Source organism: Aythya fuligula, chromosome 16 (genome assembly GCF_009819795.1).
Source record: "Aythya fuligula isolate bAytFul2 chromosome 16, bAytFul2.pri, whole genome shotgun sequence".
Taxonomy (NCBI): domain Eukaryota; kingdom Metazoa; phylum Chordata; class Aves; order Anseriformes; family Anatidae; genus Aythya; species Aythya fuligula.
The window spans coordinates 87,656-107,967 of NC_045574.1; the positions used below are offsets into that span (position 1 = coordinate 87,656).

At 36.4% G+C, this 20,312-nt stretch overlaps 1 protein-coding gene across 2 annotated transcripts in view; it reads left to right on the top strand.

The window, feature by feature from the left end:
• The window catches only part of ITCH (itchy E3 ubiquitin protein ligase), a 63,546-nt gene that overhangs the window by 40,465 nt on the left and 2,769 nt on the right, over positions 1-20,312 (top strand). For both annotated transcript variants that reach the window (XM_032198258.1, XM_032198259.1), the window contains exons 10-23: positions 1,471-1,645; positions 2,659-2,725; positions 4,651-4,735; positions 6,184-6,312; positions 9,090-9,162; positions 10,118-10,189; positions 12,072-12,160; positions 12,797-12,956; positions 13,674-13,807; positions 16,316-16,456; positions 18,264-18,384; positions 19,082-19,186; positions 19,405-19,501; positions 20,014-20,086. In XM_032198258.1, coding sequence (XP_032054149.1) covers positions 1,471-1,645; positions 2,659-2,725; positions 4,651-4,735; positions 6,184-6,312; positions 9,090-9,162; positions 10,118-10,189; positions 12,072-12,160; positions 12,797-12,956; positions 13,674-13,807; positions 16,316-16,456; positions 18,264-18,384; positions 19,082-19,186; positions 19,405-19,501; positions 20,014-20,086 — 1,521 coding nt within the window. The remainder of the gene's footprint in view (positions 1-1,470; positions 1,646-2,658; positions 2,726-4,650; positions 4,736-6,183; positions 6,313-9,089; positions 9,163-10,117; positions 10,190-12,071; positions 12,161-12,796; positions 12,957-13,673; positions 13,808-16,315; positions 16,457-18,263; positions 18,385-19,081; positions 19,187-19,404; positions 19,502-20,013; positions 20,087-20,312) is intronic.

Below are 20,312 nucleotides of genomic sequence, written 5' to 3' on the forward strand. Positions count from 1 at the left end.
CAGGTTATCTCCAAATAGTTCAGGGATCTCCTGGAAGGAGTCCAGCAGAGGGCCACAAAGATGATACGGGGCCTGGAGCATCTTCCCTATGAGGAAAGGCTGAGAGACCTGGGTCTGTTCAGCCTGGAGAAAAGAATGATTGAGAGGGGATCTCATCAATGTGTTTAAATACCTGAGATGTGGGAGACAGAGGGATTTGGCCAATCTCTTTAAGTGGTTTGCGGGGACAGGACAAGGGGTAATGGCCACAAGACAGAGCACAACAAGTTCTGCACCAACATGTGAAAGAACTTCTTCATGGTGAGGGTGACGGAGCACTGGAACAGGCTGCCCAGGGAGGTTGTGGAGTCTCCTTCTCTGGAGGCTTCAAGGCCTGTCTGGACGCCTACCTGGGCAGCCTGCTCTGAGGAACCTGCTTTGGCAGGGGGTTGGACCCTATGATCTTTTGAGGTCCCTTCCAATCCCTTCAATTCTGTGATTCTGCAGTAATGCATAATATACAGTGTGGAAAAGAGTTGAATGTTAAAGATAACAGAATTGGAATTTCCTGTCAAAGCATAAGTGTGTGTGTGTATACTGAAAAATGGGTTAAAGCTAAAGACAGCAAACACCCCTGACAGTAGAAGAGAACCAAAACCACAGAAAGGTATTTTGGGATTAAGGTAACTATTAGCTTGAGCAAAAATGCCCTTGGTTACTTCTTTATCCTGAGGTTACTGTTTACACTCTTTTGATCCTGCCTCAGGGTTCCCAGCTGCTAATTTACTGTGCTCTTATAAATTATCTTTGGTTATTAGGCTTTTCCAGCTCTTAGAACAGCCAGTAATGTTAGTCTTTACATGGAAGTTGTATTCTTATTTGTTCTTTGTTTTTATTTTCTCCTGAAGTGAAAGGAAAATCAATTGTTTTATTGCACTTCATTCATACTCAGGTGGCTCAAATGTTATGCAGAATTACAAAGTAAAAACACGTGGGACCCTAAAGAGAACTTGATTTGAAAGAAGAAGCAAGCTGGCAGACTGTCTCCATAAAAAGGAGCCTACCTGTTGTACTCAACTTGTTTTAAATTCTAAGATGATTTACTAATTTTGTAAATAGTATTGACTTTATATGAACTGAAAATAAATAAAAACACACACACACCACCACCAAAACTTCATTTTCTGCCCAAACCGACTGATCTTGTCAGAAAGAGAATGAGGAAATCTTGCATTGTACAGCCAAACTGTCTGAGCTTTTGTTATCTTTTTAGGACAAACATGTAGACTTGTGAATTGAGTGGGATAAATGCCATAATAACAGTATACCATTGATAGTGGTTCGTGTAGCATTTAAAAAAATAGGTTTAAACCTTTCAGTGTTAAAAATGAAAGTACAGTAAATAGAATGAGTTTGACTTCTGAGCCCTTAAAGTTGTCAGCTATTGAGAACTGATGCTTCTAATTTATTTTTTTTTCATTCTTTTTAAAGCTGGGAGCGACGAGTTGACAACATGGGTAGAATTTACTATGTTGACCACTTCACCAGAACCACAACATGGCAGAGACCAACATTAGAGTCTGTCCGAAATTATGAGCAGTGGCAGCTTCAACGCAGTCAGCTTCAAGGAGCCATGCAGCAATTTAATCAGAGATTTATATATGGGGTAAGGAGTACAATGCTTACTAATGCTGATAAAAGATACTTCTCTTATCTTTTCTACATATTGGAACTATATATGTACTTGTGTTTTGAGAATGCTTGTAGGTGACTTTTCCCAGCAAAGACACAAGTTTTTGTTATGGTTTATTCTTTGTGATATATAGTATCTTTACATTTGTTAGCATGGCATGAGCCTTGGTTCAGTAACCTTAATTCATGTCCTCGCAATGACTGCAGGCAGTGTGATACATTTTGTTCGTCAGCTGGATATATATGGTGTTCTTTGGTAAAATGTATGTATAATATTAACAAAAGCCAGTAGTTCAAAGCAAACTGCAGCATAGTAATAAGCTGTTTTATTTAAATTGTGCCTTGCAATGACCTAAAAGGAAGGCAGGCTCATAGGACATGTTTCAGCTCTGGGTAAAATACATGCTATGAAGGTAGAAGAAAATAACCCTTCCAAAATTTCAAATGTATTGTTTACCTCTGAATAATAGACTTCAGATAACTCCTTATAATGCTACTAGTTTGTTAAAAACAGCATAGGTGCTAGATTTGCTGTATATATGCAGAAAAAACACTTCATAAATGGTGGTAGGGAGAACAGTACTAAATGCAGGACTGAAGTGATTTACTTCCCAATTGTTTTGGGTACTGTGGTACTAATTTCCCTTCTGTGCAGGCAGGGACACTTCACAAAGAATAATTATTTTCTTGGCACTGCGGTTAATTAAGTATGCCAAGGGCTATAAAATTAGCAAACAGAAGAGCTGTGAATCCTTAGTACAAGGAAGAAAGAGAGCTTAAATAAAAGACGAATTTGTAATACAACATATGCCATCTCTGGAATAAAAAAAAAAAAATGTTGGCCTCTGATATATGTAAAAATATATATATGTAAAATTAACAAAAATGCATTTACTTTAATAACTTATGATGGCTATGTTAGAGCATTGGGAAGGCAAATGGATGGAGGCTAGTCATTAATGCACCATTTGTTTGTGTGACTTGCAGAACCAGGACTTTTCTTCCATGCAAAGCAAAGAGTTTGATCCTCTTGGCCCTCTGCCACCTGGATGGGGTAAGACTGACTTGAAACAGTGTTTTGTAATGCAGTGTAATTAGACATTAGAGCATATTTCTGCCAAATTATCTTGTCAGCTGTTCTAGGCTAATTTTATGTAAGAGAAAATCTAGATTATTTTAAAAATAAATTAAATCTAATCAAATATGCTGTTAAAGTGTCAAATCCTGACAAGAATGTGTAGTTCCAAAGTAGATTGGGAACAAAACAGAATAGTTTGTAGTTTCCAGTAATTGTCATGTCATAATAGCTTTTTTCACACTATCATCCCGTTTTTCACCGCTTTCATTAGGCAGGATTTACCCCTTAACCTTCTTCTGGGTGTGTAGCCAATTCATGGAGAACTCTGTAGCACTGAAAAGCTTTTATGACAACAACTAATCATTCCTTAACTTGTTCCCTCTCTCTGGAGTGAATTTGTTTGGTTTTGTAATTCGCAGGGATAACCTTTTACAATAAATAGATTTTTGTGTGTGCATCTATGTACAAAAATGTAAGTGTAGAACTTTATTTCTGCTGTGACTACGAAGCTGCTGTAAGAATTCAGGGTTCATGGTACATAGGCAGTGTTCTCAGAGTTGTTTAGTCTTAAAGTGAGTGACTATACACGTCAGAACTAGAGCTGGGTTTGTATTTTGCTTTTCAAATATAACCGTCAGGATTTTTAGTTCTGGTATTGATTTGATGTCATGCTATAAGATCATTGTGCCCACACTTGTGCTTTGTTGTACTACGTATGTAGCATTTCAAGTAATGTTTTTGAGGCTGACTTTGCCCAGGAAGCAACAAAACTGAATTTCAACGTCATGTTGAATTCTTCTCTAGTATAACTCCTATAGACAAGTGTCTGCTTCCAGACTTTCCTTTTTAACTGGAGCTTTTTACTTCTGATAGTCAGAATATAGCCTGTTTTTGTAGTTTGTATTCTACATTTTGTGTGCTTGTTAGAACACTCTAAATAAAAATTGCATGAAGGACTGCAGATTGATCTAGAAGACCAAATCCTGGCATTTATCATCAAACATTTTTCAGTTGTAGGCATAGGTTTATTTGATTGAAAATATATTTTTTGGAAACCATGTTGTTACATATATATATATATATTTATTCCCTGCTGATAATACAAATATGAAAGATTTTACTACTGTTCACATACCTTTTAGTACTTTCTTGATATTTTTGTATACCTCTGTAACATATCTTATGTTTATTGTCTATATTGTTTGTAAAGCACATAGCAGAAATTGAAGCTAGCTGGGATTTCCTACGGGGAAAACTGTTTATGTTTTTGCTTTCTTCCAATTATTTGTTCCCTATAATAGGGGGAAAAAAAAAAAAGCAGAGTAAAGGATCTTTAGATGGAAATTTCAATTTCATCTGTATTTTAATCCATATGCATTTTAACTTCCAAAAAACACCGGAAAAAGCTTTTTAAGAAGTACAAACTGTAGGCCAATATACTTAGTGAAGGTAAATTTCCTGTGATGAACAATTTCCTTCACAACTGTTTATATTTCTGCTATAATGCCCAGAATCTTGACTTATAGTTAAGATTTCGTCATTTTTATAAGCGGCATACATAGATATCTGAACTTTTCAGGGTAAGAATTGAGATACTAAGAAACAATGCAAAACCATCCTAAGTGCAGCTTTTCACTGAGGGTAGGTGATGATGCACTTTCACATAATTGTTAGCAGTCAGTAGTATTAAAATAGATTCCTGTTGGTGAGTTGACTCCTTAATTACTCCTTAATGAGTAATGCCAATGAAAGTGAAAAGATGTTGAGTCAAAGGATGTACAGAGAACCTTGAAGACAGGTGAAACTGTAGCAGGCACTGATTGCTTACATTAATTTAATTTGTAGTCTCAGCAACACAGTAAAGAGGTATTGAAATTTGTTTTCATTTTGTATCTTTTCAGAAAAGAGAACTGACAGCAATGGCAGAGTATATTTTGTCAATCACAACACACGTATCACTCAGTGGGAAGATCCCAGGAGTCAAGGGTAAGAAATCAGTTGCAGCTTCATGTAAATCTGAAATGAAAATATAACAAAGTATATAAGATATATATATATATATCTTATATATATAAGATATATATCTATATCTATATATATATATATAAGTATATATATATAAGAGATTGAGACTTTGGAGATGGTGCTTACAGCTAAAACACAGGCTGTCCTATACGTGCTATCAGGCAGTCCTGTAAAAGGTACCAGCTGAAACAGAAACTGTCAAAATAACACTTGATAATAATACAGTTATCAGGAAAGTCTTTGTCAACAGCAGTAAGTTCATTCCCAGAACAGTTCATGCTCTTTTTATAGAATAATAGAAACTTGTATCGTTGCAGGAGGGAGGAGAGTGTTTGTTTCAACTGATGTGTTAGTGCATAATTTGATCCTGCATAATTTGATTATTTATTAGACTGGCAATAGCTAAGAGACAGAAGACAAACTCCAAAAGTTGCAGCACCTCTACTTTACCACTTTAAAACGAACAATAAAAAAGAAACAGAACTTGGGTACTCTACAAGTATTGGATTAATAGATTACTGTTTAGTTTGGGATCCAGTTACTTTGACTCTGAGGTAGGAAATGTAGGCAGGAAATTGAGGGTGAAGGGTATGCTGTGTTTGAGATGAAAATTTGCACTTGGTGAAGCAAATTCATCTGTAATGAAATGGAGTAAGATGAGGGAGAGTGGAAGGGTTAATAGCCATAGCCAGAGATGACAGCCTTTCAACAGCTTTCAGTGACTTGAAAGTCACTGCAGCAGTTAACTGTATGGAAAGCACTGTTATTTTTAATAACAACCCAACAACCAAAAGTTCTGATTTAATAGCTTGAAAACATTTTCCTGAAGTATATTTCCATAGAGGGAAGTCACTTTGAGAGCACTTGGATGGAGTGATAATACTCAGGTTTTCCAAACATATCAAGATACGCTTATATCGATACGAAAATTGAGTTGGAAGTTGTCAAAAAAAATTGCTTAAGATCAGTATTTTTATTTTCTTGATATTTTTGTCATTCTGAAACTCTTTAAGCTTTTAGCTATTGTGATTATATGTGAGGTACCAAAAGCTAGTTATTAGGGCAATGTCATCTTGAGAGTAAAAATCTAACAAAAAATAGATTTTAGTTGCTGTTGCTTAAGTGGATGAAACATAGAAACTTACAGAAAAATACAAGAATGTTTACCAATTTGCTGTTCTTCTTGATAGTGCAACTGAAGGTGCTATTGTTGAAATAAGCATTTCATTTTGGTTAAAATGAGAGGTGATGTGAAAATTGGAGGAAAAAAAGGCGGAATAAATGTTGAAATGAAAGCGTCTCTGTCTGTAGTTTTCTAGATCTGCTAAATTTTTTGCTGTCTCAAGTACTGATCAATTGACTTCATGTATTAAGTGCATAATTTACTATGTATTTGCTTGTATCTATAGTCAATTAAATGAGAAACCCTTACCTGAAGGCTGGGAAATGCGATTTACTGTGGAAGGTATTCCATATTTTGTGGATCACAACAGAAGAACCACTACATACATAGATCCCCGCACGGGCAAGTCTGCTCTGTAAGTGTTTTATTAAACCATTTCTAAGCTCCTAAAAGTGAAGTTGAACATTCATAAGTTGCTTTTTTTTTTTCTTTTTCCTGTTTTGTGTGCAGAAAGTTTTATGTGTATTAAAGTCTCTGAATTTATTTATTTTTATCCATGGATAAGTGTCCCTGAAGATGACTGAATACTTAAGAATCTGACTCACCAAGTAGTAGATAAGATAGAGGGACCATCAACACTTCTGATGACCAGATCCCTTCCTTCCACTTACTGGTCTTAATTTTTACAAGTATACTCTTTCTTTCTTTGATTTTTAGGAACCAGAATGGAGTTAAAAGCAGAACTTAGCTGCAAGTTTAAATTACCTGAATGTCATCCTACCTTATTGTTAGTATCTTTTTTACACCAAATCACAGAATGGCTGAGTTTGGAAGGGACCTCTGAAGATCATCTGGTCCAACCCCCCTGCCAGGCAAGATCACCTAGAGCACGTTACACAGGATGGCATCCAGGCAGTGTTTGAATATCTCCAGAAAAGGAGATTATCCACAACCTCTCTGGGCAACCTGTCCCAGTGCTCTGTCACCCTCCCAGTCAAGAATTGCCCCCTCATATTGAGCCAGAACCTCCTGTCCTTCAGTTTGTGCCCGCTGCCTCTCATCCTGTCGCTGGTCACCACTGAAAGGAGTGTCTCCATCCTCTCAAAACCCTCCCCCCAGATATTTGTACCCATTAACAAGGTCTCCCCTCAGTCTTCTCTTTTCCAGGCTAAACAGGCCCAGCTCTCTCAGCCTGTCCTCATACGACAGGTGCTCCAGTCCTCTCATCATCTCTGTAGCCCTCCTCTGAACTCGCTCCAGGAGCTCCATGTCCCTCTTGTACTGGGGAGCCCAGATCTGAACACAGTGCTTCAGGTGTGGTCTCACCAGGGCTGAGCAGAGGGGTGGGATCACCTCCCTTGACCTGCTGCCAACACACTTCTGAATGCATCCCAGGAGACCATTGGGGCCAAGCAGGCCACAAGGGCACATTGCTGGCTCATGGTCAGTCTGCTGTCCACCAGGACTCCCAGGTCCCTCTATGCAGAGCTGCTCTCCATTGGGTCAGCTCCCAGCCTGTACTGGTGCTTGGGGGTTATTCCTCCCTAGGTGCAGGACCCTGCGTTTGCCCTTGTTGAACTTCATGATGTTCCTCTCGGCCCAACCCTCTAGCCTGTCGAGGTCCCTCTGCATGGCAGCACAGCCGCCTGGGGTATCAGCCACTCCTCCCAGCTTTGTGTCATCAGCAAACCTGCTGAGGGTGCAGTCTGTTCCATTGTCCAGGTTGTTGATGAATATGTTGAACAACACTGGACCCAGTACTGACCCCAGCGGGACACCACTAGTTTACAGGCCTCCAACGAGACTGCACTGCTGACCACAACCCTCTGAGCTCTGCCTCCAGCCAATTACCAATCCACCTCACTGTTCACTCATCTAGGCTGCACTTCCTGAGCTTGTCTATGAGGAAGTTATGGGAGACAGTGTCAAAAGCCATGCTGAAGTCAAGGCAGACTACATCCACCGCTCTCCCCTCATCTACCCAGCTAGTCATCTGACCATAGAAGGATGTGAGATTGGTTAAACATGATTTCCCCTTGGTGTACCCATGCTTACTACTCCTGATCACCTTCTTATCCTCCACATGCTTGGAGATGACCTCCAGAATGAGCTGTTCTATCACCTGTCCAGGGATGGAGGTGAGGCTGACTGGCTTGTAGTTTCCTGGGTCCTCCTTCTTGCCCTTTTTGAAGACTGGCATGACATTGACTTTCTTCCAGTTCCCTCAGGCACCTCTCCTGTTCTCCATGAGCTTTCAAAGATGATTGAGAGTGGTCTAGCAATAACATCAGCCAGCTACTTCAGCATCCATGGGTACGTTTCCATTGGGGCCCATGGATTTGTGGGTGTCAAGTTCGCTTAGATGATCTCTGACCTGATCCTTTTCGATCAAGGGAAAGTCCTCCTTTCTCTGGACTTTTTCTCTCTTGTCTCCAGGGTCTGAGATTCCTAAGGGCTGGTCTTAACAGTAAAGACTGAAGCAAAAAAGGCATTCAGCAACTCTGCCTTCTCCATATCATTTGCCACAAGGGCACCCACCCCATTCAGCAGTGGACTGACTGAAGAGTCCAAAGTTTTCTCTCCTGAAGTCCAGGGCTGCAATCCTACATTTTGCCCTGCTTCCTCTTTGCAAGATCCTGAACTCCACCATTATCATGGTCACTGCAGCCAAGGCTGCCCCCTACCCTCACATCTCCAACTAGTCCTTCCTCATTCATTAATACAAGGTTCAGCAGCACACCTCTCCTTGTTGGCTTCTCCACCACCTGTGTCAAAAAAGTGTTATCAGTGCACTGCAAGAACCTCCTGGACTGTTTGTGTCATCTGAGTGGTCTTCCCGGCAGATAATCAGTGTGGTTGAAGTCCCCCATGAGAACCTGGGCTGATGCCTGAGAGGCTACTTTGAGCTGTCTGAAGAAGGTTTCATCTACCTCCTCTTCCTGATAATTAATTAAATTACAGTGAAGTAGATACTGTTGGGAAAAGTACTGGATATGCACTCCACAATTAACAAAACAGATTTTTTTAGTTAAAAAACAAAAACAGTTATACCCCAAAAGCAGACTAAGTGCATAAGAATCTTCCAGCTGGATAGCCTACTAAACCATGTAACTACACAACAAATAATTTTTCATACTGTTTTTTAAATTACAAAAACGCTTTGGAAATTAATTTTTCTCCCTTTGGTTCCAGAGACAATGGGCCCCAGATAGCTTATGTACGCGATTTCAAGGCAAAGGTCCATTATTTCCGATTCTGGTGTCAGGTACAAATTTATTTCTTGAGAACATTTGTTTGCATTATCATTTTCTGTTTACTTTCTGTAAATTAACTATTCAGTGCCCTGCAAGTAAAATTAATCAACCCACTTAAAGTGAGTATAACCAGGAGCGAGCAAATACTGGGTTTGTATAAGCTGATGCAAGTTGTAGGGTAACTTTAAAACTTCTTAGAGTGAAAGAAAACCCGAATTTCTTTACAGTTTATTTAAGAAAGTACTAGGTTTCAGAATGTTGTTCTTTTTCTGCTCTTAATAAGTGAATATATGAAAATGTAGTAGTTTTAAATATAATTAATATATAAGATCTAGTTTCTATACAAATAAATACTTCTGGAAGAAACTGCAGGGCATTTGACACAGACCATACGTGTCTAAACACTGAAAACTATATTGGGTTGTACTTCAGTACGTCCTAACATAATAGCATATTGCAATGTCACTCTTGGTCTTTTAAACTCTATGGATATCAAAAGAATATGTAACTTGGTATCTAGGAAAATGTACTAGGTTTAAATGTTCCAGTGTTCAAGTGTCAATGAATTATACTTTGAAAAATAGCAGAGAAGAGCCTGATTTTTCACTTTTACAGAATAACCTAAATTTTCTTTTTTTATTATTATTGAATGTTGGAGTAAAAGGCCTTACTGATTTAGAATGTTACTTATCTTATTTTTTTCTAGTGTTTTGTAAGAATACAGTATTTGAACCTGTTCAAATCAGGATATGGAGGTCTGTATACCTTTGCTGCAGATCTCAGTATCAGAATAGATTTTTTCTTGGAGTAAATTAAAATTCAAGTATCTCGATTACTGACTGTTTTATGTGCATTATTGAAATTTACCTGTACCTCTTAAAACAACATATTCAACAAATAACAGTTAAAACAATACGAGAAATATTAAGTATTTGTAGATCTTACCTCTGAAAAATTTCATTTCAGCAACTGGCAATGCCACAACACATAAAGATTACAGTGAGCAGAAAAACATTATTTGAAGACTCATTTCAACAGGTACTGTATTAAAACATATTAGTAGACATGAAAAGTTGGATCAAATAAATTTGTCACTTGTCTTTCTTGATCCTGTGACATTTTAATAAGGTTATTTTACTAGAGACTAACAAAAACACACAGTTAGGATACAGTCATGCTTATATATAAAAAGATCATGCTAAAATGTTAAGTTCTGTCTCTACTGGCTGATTAATTGTGGGGAGAGCAGTGGCAGAGCAATTCCCCATTTACAGGAAGTTAGCGTGTTTTGCTAGGTTTGTTCGCATGTCCTCCCCTGCCAATTTTGTTATATAAGCATGGTTATGTACCAAAATATATTAAGTTGCACTTACTCTTACTGTAGATGTTACAGGTCTTTAAATAAGTAATTAAATGGTTAAAAGAAAACAAAAACTAATAATTATACTTAGATTATTAGCAGCAAAATTCTTAAGAATGCTAAGAGACCTAAATCGTGCTTGAAATTTATTTCTATACACTATTTTTAAGTGTTTTCATATTCTACCTTTTTTTTTTTTAATGTTCACTGTGGCAATAAATTACTCCCCTTGCCAGTTAAATAGATGGTGAGAGCTACAGGGAACAATATGAAATTTGTATTGGCCACTTCTGTGCTTTTCTGATTTGAAAGAAATTAAGATGCAAACCTTATTCAAGAAGATAGGAACTTCTACCTTCCTCTGTTCCTTGCTGATCTTTATGTTCCTGTGTATCTTCTGGTTTCATTTCTTGTAGGAGTTATCAGTTTGTCAAGCCAAGAAGTTAGAACATGTTGAACAAGATGTTTTGAGACAAGAATATATATTCTTAAATAAGGTTTAATGCTTACTTATTCAAGTTACTGTAAACTGTCTTAGCAGAAGCAGCAAATGCTAGTGCAGCTGGCTACTCTTTTCTTTTGGAACACTCTTGTCTTCAAATAGAGTGGGTTAGAAGTAGATGAAATAAGTCCTGGAACTGAAAATTGGTTCCACCATTATTTCTAAAATTGTACTTTGTCCTTTCATAGTAATGACAAAGGTAACAATATTATATTATAGTAGAAATAGTTGAGAGAGATTATGTAATCACGTAAATGTCAACAAACCGAGGTGTATTTAGGAAAATACGGCGCTTTGTCAATAATGTAGACTATAACTCAATTGCACATATCTGACTTTTTTTTTTTTATACTGATTCTTGGGTCATTTGTAGATATCTATGTTGGAGATACAAAATCTATTGTGATGATAACTTCAGACATCTAGCACAGATTTTAAAATTTTTGATCCAAATTCTGTGCCTGTTATTACAGACAAAAACTTAATGATCTCACACATATATGTTCTGTGAAATTTCTCTAAGTAAATGTCTGACATTTGAACAAAACAGCATTACTAAAATTCTTTAGCTTCTAAAAAAGCTAGATTTTTATTATCCCCTTTAGGAGATGAAGCTGTAAAATGAAAATATTTTATATATAATATTTATTTATTTATTTATTTATTTGAGATCTTAGACATGTCTCTTCATTGCCTGTAACTTGGGTACCTTTCAGATATCATTCACTACAGTATTTTAGAAATCCTGAATTTACGTACTTTGAGCCCCTGTTATTTATTGGCTTGATTTTTGTCATAAACTTTTATATAGGCTGCTGGCGTAATTATAGGTCTTAAATTTTAAAATTATTATTTATTTTTCTTTTACATCTTTTACTTGTTAATCTGTGGAAATAGGTTGCCATTAACCCCTCAAATTCCATGAAAGTTATGTAAGCGGGTACTTCGTGTACTTATAGCACGTTTTATGTTCTGATTGAAAATGCTATATGGCTTGATACAGGAAATAGTTTTATATGATTTTCTTGAAATAAATTGTCTGTTTTTCTTTCACTTAGATAATGAGCTTCAGTTCTCAGGATCTACGGAGACGTTTATGGGTTATTTTCCCTGGTGAAGAAGGCTTAGATTATGGAGGAGTTGCAAGGTAAACTATAGTAAAATGGCAAATGATTTCTTTTTCCTGTTTTTTGTTGTGAAAATTTTCCCAAGGTAGATAATTGAACTGCAATGATTTCAGAATACTAGTGAAGCGTATTCCTCGTTTTTCCTTAGAACATCAGTGCATGTTTTAGAACTGTATAGAAGTATTTTCAGTACACTTTAGGAATTACTTTAATCTGTCTTAGTGATTAGTGAAAACACATGCACAGTTTATTGACTTCAGCATGACCATTACCACCAAAGTAGAGGTTTCCTGAAAATGAACAAAAATGTAATTTCATGTCAGAAGTCCGTACATGAATGTAACTAGGAAAGGCATATATATTTATTAGTGTTCCCTAAAAGTCTAATGTTTAAATCAATGGTAGTGTTTTAATTACCTCCGTAAGATAAGGGATCTTTTTCCAAATCACTGACAGCTGTATAACATTTTAACCTTGCAGACTAAATCCTAACTTACATTAGTTTCAGTTTGATGTAACCATACTTTCTAGAAAAGTCAGGTTGACTAGCTATGTGCCAACAAGTTCCTAAGTGGATTTTCAGCATATCCGTTAGCTGAAGTCATTTTTAATGTTTTGAAATGTGTTTTTTGTTGTTGTTGCTTGTGTAATTTCAGGGAATGGTTCTTTCTATTGTCACATGAAGTTCTGAACCCAATGTATTGCCTGTTTGAATATGCAGGGAAAGATAACTACTGCTTACAAATAAACCCAGCCTCCTATATTAACCCAGATCATCTGAAATACTTCCGTTTTATTGGAAGATTCATTGCCATGGTAAGTTAAAAATAGAAAAAAGTTACCTCCTGTAATTTTTCATGTAAATAAATACAGTACTATAGAATCATAGAATATCAAGAGTTGGAGGGGACCCACAAAGATCATTGAGTCCAACTCCTGGGTCCCCAAAGACCACCCATATATCAGACCATGTGTCAGAGAGCGTTGTCTAAATGGTTCTTGAACTCTGGCAGGTTCAGTGCCCTGGGGAGCCTGTTCCACTGCCCAACCACCCTCTTGGTGAAGAACCTTTTCCTGATACCCAACCTGAACCTCCCCTGTTGTAGCTCCATTCGGTTCTATTGGTTCCTGTCACTAATTACCAGAGAGCAGAGATTAGCGCCTGCCCCTCTGCTCCCCTTGTGAGGAAGCTGTGGACTGTGCTGAGGCTTCCCATCAGTCTCCTCTTCTCCAGGCTCAACAAACTGCTGACTTCAGCTGCTTTTCATACATATTCCCCTCCAGACCCCTCACCATCTGCGTAGCCCTTCGTACCATCAAATGGATTACTAAACACTTCATCTTTGAGCTGAAATTTTCATCAGCATACATAGTTTTTATTATGTATAAATAGATAAAGCATATTTACAGTTATGATATATCTTACTTTAATTCTTTGGGCATCAAGCTCCATTGGTACGCTGTACAAATGTTGTCATATTGAGTAATCAATCATCCTTTGCATTATTTTTTGTCTATTTTCATGTTCTTCAGGCTTTATTCCATGGGAAATTCATTGACACTGGTTTCTCTCTGCCGTTCTATAAGCGTATCCTAAACAAGCCAGTAGGACTCAAGGATTTAGAATCTGTTGACCCAGAGTTTTACAACTCTCTCATCTGGGTAAAGTGAGTTCGTCTTGATTTTGTTCTTGAAATAGCAATAAAATGTTTTTGTTTTTCACTTATGCCAGAAAGTAAGTGTAAAACTACTACTACTAACAAACTGACCAGTAGAGTATGTCAATTACAAAGTAGTATTGGAATTTTAATGGAATATTAGATACACAAATGATTTGATAATGCAAAAATTAATTGCATTTTTAGGTCACTGAATATTCTGCGCAGTATCGTGCATTCCATTTTTACTATTTTTTGAATAAATCTTGCTAGACATTATACAAATGTGGTACTCGTGCACAAAGTTACAAATAAAATGACTCAAGTAAATTCCACTGAAACTTTTTAAATAACCAATTAAAAAAAATAGCAATAAATCCTTTCAATATCTGGTTTAATTAGAAAACACAGTATAGTGCTACAATAATTTGGAGTTAGCAAATGTAACTTATATACTGTCACATAACTCTTCTGTCAGTCATACCTGAAATTCATCTAAGGAGTTAAAGTAAAAGATTTAAAGTTAATTCTCATACATTTTCATAGCTGCTATTGTTTTTTTTGCTCCAACCTGGATGATTTAAGACCATTTCTACATAGGGCCTTCCATGTATGCATTGTCAGTCATCTGTAAGCTCTACATTCATAATCCTGTTGAGTCCTCCTTCTCCACTCCTTTACAGATTCCTCTCTAGAGAGCAGAAAGTAAATAGGTTCTGGAGTTTATAGACCAGAAATTTCATTATTTTAGAAATGCATTAAAACTATTTTAAGTTATAATTAAAAACAAAACAAAACAAAAACAAAAACAAAACCTTTCCATTCAAGGTAATTTGGTACTTCTTTTATAATAGCAAGATTTCAAGACATTGTAATCTATGGTGGTTGTGCACCATTTGTTTCAGTAACTGGTTATTTTCTTTTCCCGAGAGTATTTTTAAAAAAAAAAAGTATGTGGGGGGGGGTGCTTAGAAGAGATGGATAGTCAATTTAAACTTTTTTTTTGGTTTCTGCTATAAGGAAATTTAGCAGAAAATTTAGTCTTTGTTACGTGTCTAGAGAGATACAGCATACATTAGTCAAGAATCATACACAAAGTAGATTAGAAAAGCCTTGAGGACTTCATAAAGATGGGGATAGTTTGTTTTTAAAAGCTGAAATAAATATAAAAGACAAGAATGTCATTTCCTGTAGTGGTGAATCTTGGAAGCATTATCTTGGATAATGAGGAAGTGATGAGACGTTTCAGATGTTTACAACGTAAGATAAGCATTTTGATGAGTCTTTGATGAGTAGTATGTTCTGTACTGAATGATTTGCTACTAAAGGTGTAACAAACATTCTAGTAGGAAATGTCAGTAGTGGATATCTGAGTAAAGATACTGTGAATTTGAGACTTGAAAGTTGTAGGGCTGGATACCTGTACTTATATTACACGAATCTTGTAATCCGTTTTGTAGTCAGAAGGTGCGTGTTTTTTATTTTCTTTAGAAGAAGAGTGTTTTTTGTCATCCTGTGATTTACTGACTTTTAGAAAACAAGTAAATGTGATAGTGAAAAGAGCGGGTTACTGGAAAGAAATTTGCGTTAATTGGTCTTTAATCATGGGCGAAGCTATTACTGGTGAATGATCTTGTGCAACTCATTACAATTCAGTCACGTGTAACATTTACCTTGTGAACAGTATCAGCCCATTAATTTTGTGTGGAAAGTCTAGAGTAGAAGGGTATTGTTTTTAAGCCATTATCTGCAGACACAGACACATCTTTGCATTTGACAACACGTAAGCTGGGCACTTACTCAGCACTATCCTTTGTACATCACAAAGGAATGTGTTTTTTTAGACCTGATATTTGAAAGGTCTTTCAATACTGCAGAGGCGTGTTATATTTGTTCTTCACACGGTTCTTTAGGTGCGTGTGTTACACTTACAGTGGTCCATAAGAGAGCACAGAAGCTTCTGAATATTAATATTAGGCTTCTCTATGGCAGTATAATGGCACTTGCAGACACTGCAGACTATTTTTTTCTCCTTCATCTTTACTTCAAAGTGTGCCAGATACCGTTCAGTTGATTGCTCTTGTGAGCTTTCCAACCAGGATAAGTTTTGGGTACCAGCAGTCCCTAACAAGGCAATTTTGTCAAAGACAGGAGAAACTTATATCTGAAGTAAAGAACTAGAACACTCAAAACTTAGTGACAAGAACAACCATTACATCTCACTCTGTAAGTGAGGGTTTCAGATGGCTTCTTTGTGGTGGCTACCTACGCTTTTATTAAATTTAACTTTGTAATTTGAGGGGTTTATTGAGTTGGTTACTCATGTATGCACATCAGTGAAATGAAGTCAGTAAGTCTTGCAAAATCACAATTATTGTGTAAGTAACATTTCCTTAGCTTGATTCTTGAACTCCAAACAATTAAAAAAAAAAATGCTTAAGGTTCTTCATACCCATCCCCTCTCCTGAGTACATAGTTCTTACCCAGTTATTTAAAATTACATTTTCTTTCATACAGAGAGAATGATATTGAAGAATGTGGCTTGGAAATGTTTTTCTCAGTTGATAAAGAAATCCTAGGTGAAATCAAAAGCCATGATTTGAAGCCAAATGGTAGTAACATTCTAGTGACAGAAGAAAATAAAGAAGAATATATTAGGTAAGAATAAATGAAAATTTTAAAATAGTCTTATGTCATTTTCTTTCTTCAGTTCTAGCAATACCATCAAACTATGTAATCAGAAGCACTATTGAAATTCTATCTATGAATAATTGCTGATGTTGGCAACAAGTGGCAATTGTTTGGATTTCATATTTGAAAGAAAACTACTGATAGAAATAATTTTTTAAAATCCACTTTCCAAAAAGGTTACACTTAGTAGAAGCTTTACTTTTTTACCTCCTAGAGATGATTAAATTTATCAGAACATCATGACAAGAAATGTGAACTTCGGGTATTTTACCAGATTACTGCATGCATTTATTATTTGATTTGTGTGGCTTCATAATAATTCTCTGCTGATAATTCTTCCCAGTCATTTTTTTGCTTGTTTTAAACAGAAGAAAATTTTTGGAATCTTTTGTGATGAACCTTAGTTTTTAAAGATACATAGGATTGCTACTAGTTTCATCTGAACTGGCCTTATAGTATAATTAGGTCTTAGCATTCCTAACCAGATTGTTATGAATTATGACAGTACATGTCATTGCATCGATGAAGGATTAGGACTGCAGTACCAGAACGTTTTAAAGCAATAAGCAATAGATTGAGAGGGAAGGAACCTAAAAGAGTTTTGTTTTTTTTTTTTTTTTTTAAAAAAAAAAAAAGAACAATGAGTTGATTTGTCTCAAAATATCCCTTTCTTGTCTCAAAATATCCTCATTGTGTAGCAGTACATAAGCTCTGCTTTGAGGCTTCAAAAACAACAACAACACAAAACAATACCATCTCACATCACAGGTAGAAAATAAATTGAATCATAGAATTTTCCTATTTCTTTTAATATGTTTTGCGAACACTTTTTTGGGGGTGGGGGAAGGAATAAAGCAGTAGAATTTGTTTTTGTCACATGACTAATCTGAAAGCATTTCACAGAAATGATAATATTTGCAGAAGAAACATAATGGCATTTTGCAGTTTCCCAAAATGCTAATATTGGGGTACAAAATAGGGAGTATCTGCAGAAAACCATTCTCTCCTAATTTCCAGGAACCCAGGGAGATCTCAGATTCCAGCTTAAGTCATATTCTTCTGTCTTACTCTGGGTCCTGCTTTAAGTCCCCCCAAAGTTTTCATCTCCCCTTTAGGTTCCAGTTCTCCTGACAGGTTAGGCTTGAATTCAGCATAATATCTGCTTCTCCCTGGGTTCAGGTTCTTCGGGTCTCCTGCCTGCTTTTCACCCTTTTATTAATGGAGAGTGGAGTTTCTGCCACAGAGCAAAGTTTCATGATTAACAGAAACAAATATGGAACTTTCCAAATGGACATAGTCGTTTCTTGGTAAGCTAGCAGTCCTACTTATCTTCACCAGTACAACGTAACCTAGTTTTTACCTTTTCATTGATAATGACTGAGATTTCTGGGGAGAATATTAGATGTACACAGCTCTGCATTTTTTTTCTTTCTCCAAATACTTAGGGACTGCTGTGCTCCCATTAATATAATCAGTGAATAGATACTGCCTCCTCTTTGAGCCTAAAGCACTTTCTATAGCAGAGTGTTTGGAATTGTAGGGTTTTAATTAAAAAACAAACAACCAAACAACAACAACAAACTGTTTGCGCAGTGAAGGTTGCAAATAAAATTATAGAATGCTCTATCCCCAGAACTTTCCAGACTTCACTTTTTTTTTTTTTTTTTTTTTTTTTTTAACATAGCTTACAGTTCATTTCAGTAGGCTAAAAAAAGATGTAAACTTGAGTTAGCATAGGCCAGATCAAGTTATCTTTCTGTATCCTATTTTACAGGCTAGTAGCAGAATGGCGACTTTCCCGGGGTGTTGAAGAACAGACACAGGCTTTCTTTGAAGGCTTCAATGAAATTTTGCCACAACAGTATTTGCAGTATTTTGATGCTAAGGAACTGGAGGTAAAGGATTGTTTGGGTATTGCTAGATCTAGTTTTTTACACATAATACCAGAATGTTAGTCATTGTCTGAAGAACAAGCTTCACTAAGGCTGACAGTTCTGTTTTATAGGGTGTTTGAAGGAAACTTTATGGAGTAATATTTGGTTAGTGTGTTCTTCACTTTCGTCTTTGCAGCTTTCTTACACATTTCTAAAGGCTAAGATTCTGCCTGTAGAATTTTTTTTGACTAAGTGCTTTTGTAATCCTCAAAAATTTGATTTGCCTGTGTCTGAAGAATGAGTAACTTGACAGAAACAGTATTAGAACCAGATATGTAATGGATGATAGAGTGCATCAGGCTTTAGATGCTTTTGATCTCTCAAAATTATACCTTATTATAGTTTTTGAAGGAAAACATCCTATTTCTAGCACAGAATCATATTGTTGGGCAGTGATCAAGTATGTGTTCCTGGTTTGAACATCTAAATGCAAACAGCTATTCCATTTTTCATGAATGTATTGATTTCTATCTTGTGGCCTCTCCAAATGTTCTTTGTGAGCAGTCATTATTATGTGCTGTGGAAGTTTAAAAATGGTTTAAAATTGAGTATACTGTCATTGCAGATGCTTTTAAGTACAATGGAGTTGATCTCTTTTGCTGTAGAAGCAAGTGATAGCTTGTAGTTTAATGTTTATTTCCCTTTTTCTCCCCTGAAGGTGCTTCTATGTGGAATGCAAGAAATTGATCTGAATGACTGGCAGAGGCATACTATCTACCGGCATTATACCAGGACCAGCAGACAGATATTATGGTTCTGGCAGGTCCGTAGACTTTTTTCAGAAGAACAAAACACAGCAGAGCACAGCAACAGCTTAGTTAGCACTAGTCAGAATTACTGAACAGATTTGTCATGTGTAAATACAAATCTACAGCTAATCTACGTATTTGTAACATCTGTGCAATTTGCTAAACTATGGATGATGATGTGAATATATGAATACTAAATAATACATCAATGTTTATTTCAATTATTTTTCAGTTTGTGAAAGAAATAGATAATGAGAAGAGAATGAGACTTCTGCAGTTTGTTACTGGAACATGCAGATTACCAGTGGGAGGATTTGCTGACCTCATGGGTATGCATAACAACACACACAAAGCATTTTTGAAAAGGATCAAGCTACATGTTTAAGGATGTTCTTTATGAATTTTATATTGAATATATGTTGAATACTGTTTTTAAGTCCTGAATATACTAGACTATGAGAGAAAAATGGATGGAAGGAAAATTAATATCTATTGTATGATTGATATGATACATGATCTGGACATGGTCCTGGGCAACCTGCTTCTAGGACTACCTGCTTAAGCAGGGGAGTTCGATCAGATGGCTTCCAACCAGGTTGCTTCCAACCTCATCCATTCTGTGATTCTGATTGTGTCTCTTTCAGCATCACTTCAAATTTATTCATTTCACCAGATGCATGCTTTAATCTGGACAGAGTTGTATAGTGAAAGACAGATGTCTTTGTTCGGTTTAAATAATGGTATCTTGCCTTCAAGTCTTTCATGCTGTGTTGTCATCTGTTACCTACTGATGATGCAAAGGCAGCTAGACCTATGGCAGTTTTATTTCAATTTGTTACAGGGAGCAATGGACCACAAAAATTTTGTATTGAAAAAGTTGGAAAGGAAAACTGGTTACCTAGAAGTCATACCTGGTAAGTACATAAAACAAAATGCTACTATGGCTCTGTGTCTGCTGATGGCAATCTTATTTTGAGATTTTAGTAAATAGGTAATATACTTAAATGGACTGTGTGACCGCAAACACCAAGTTATGCCAATAAGCTTTGTTGTTGGATAATAGTTAAGCTTCAGAAAAACGGATTTGTGTCATGGACTAGATTCCATTGTAAATTCCATGGATTTGCACACTACTGAAAA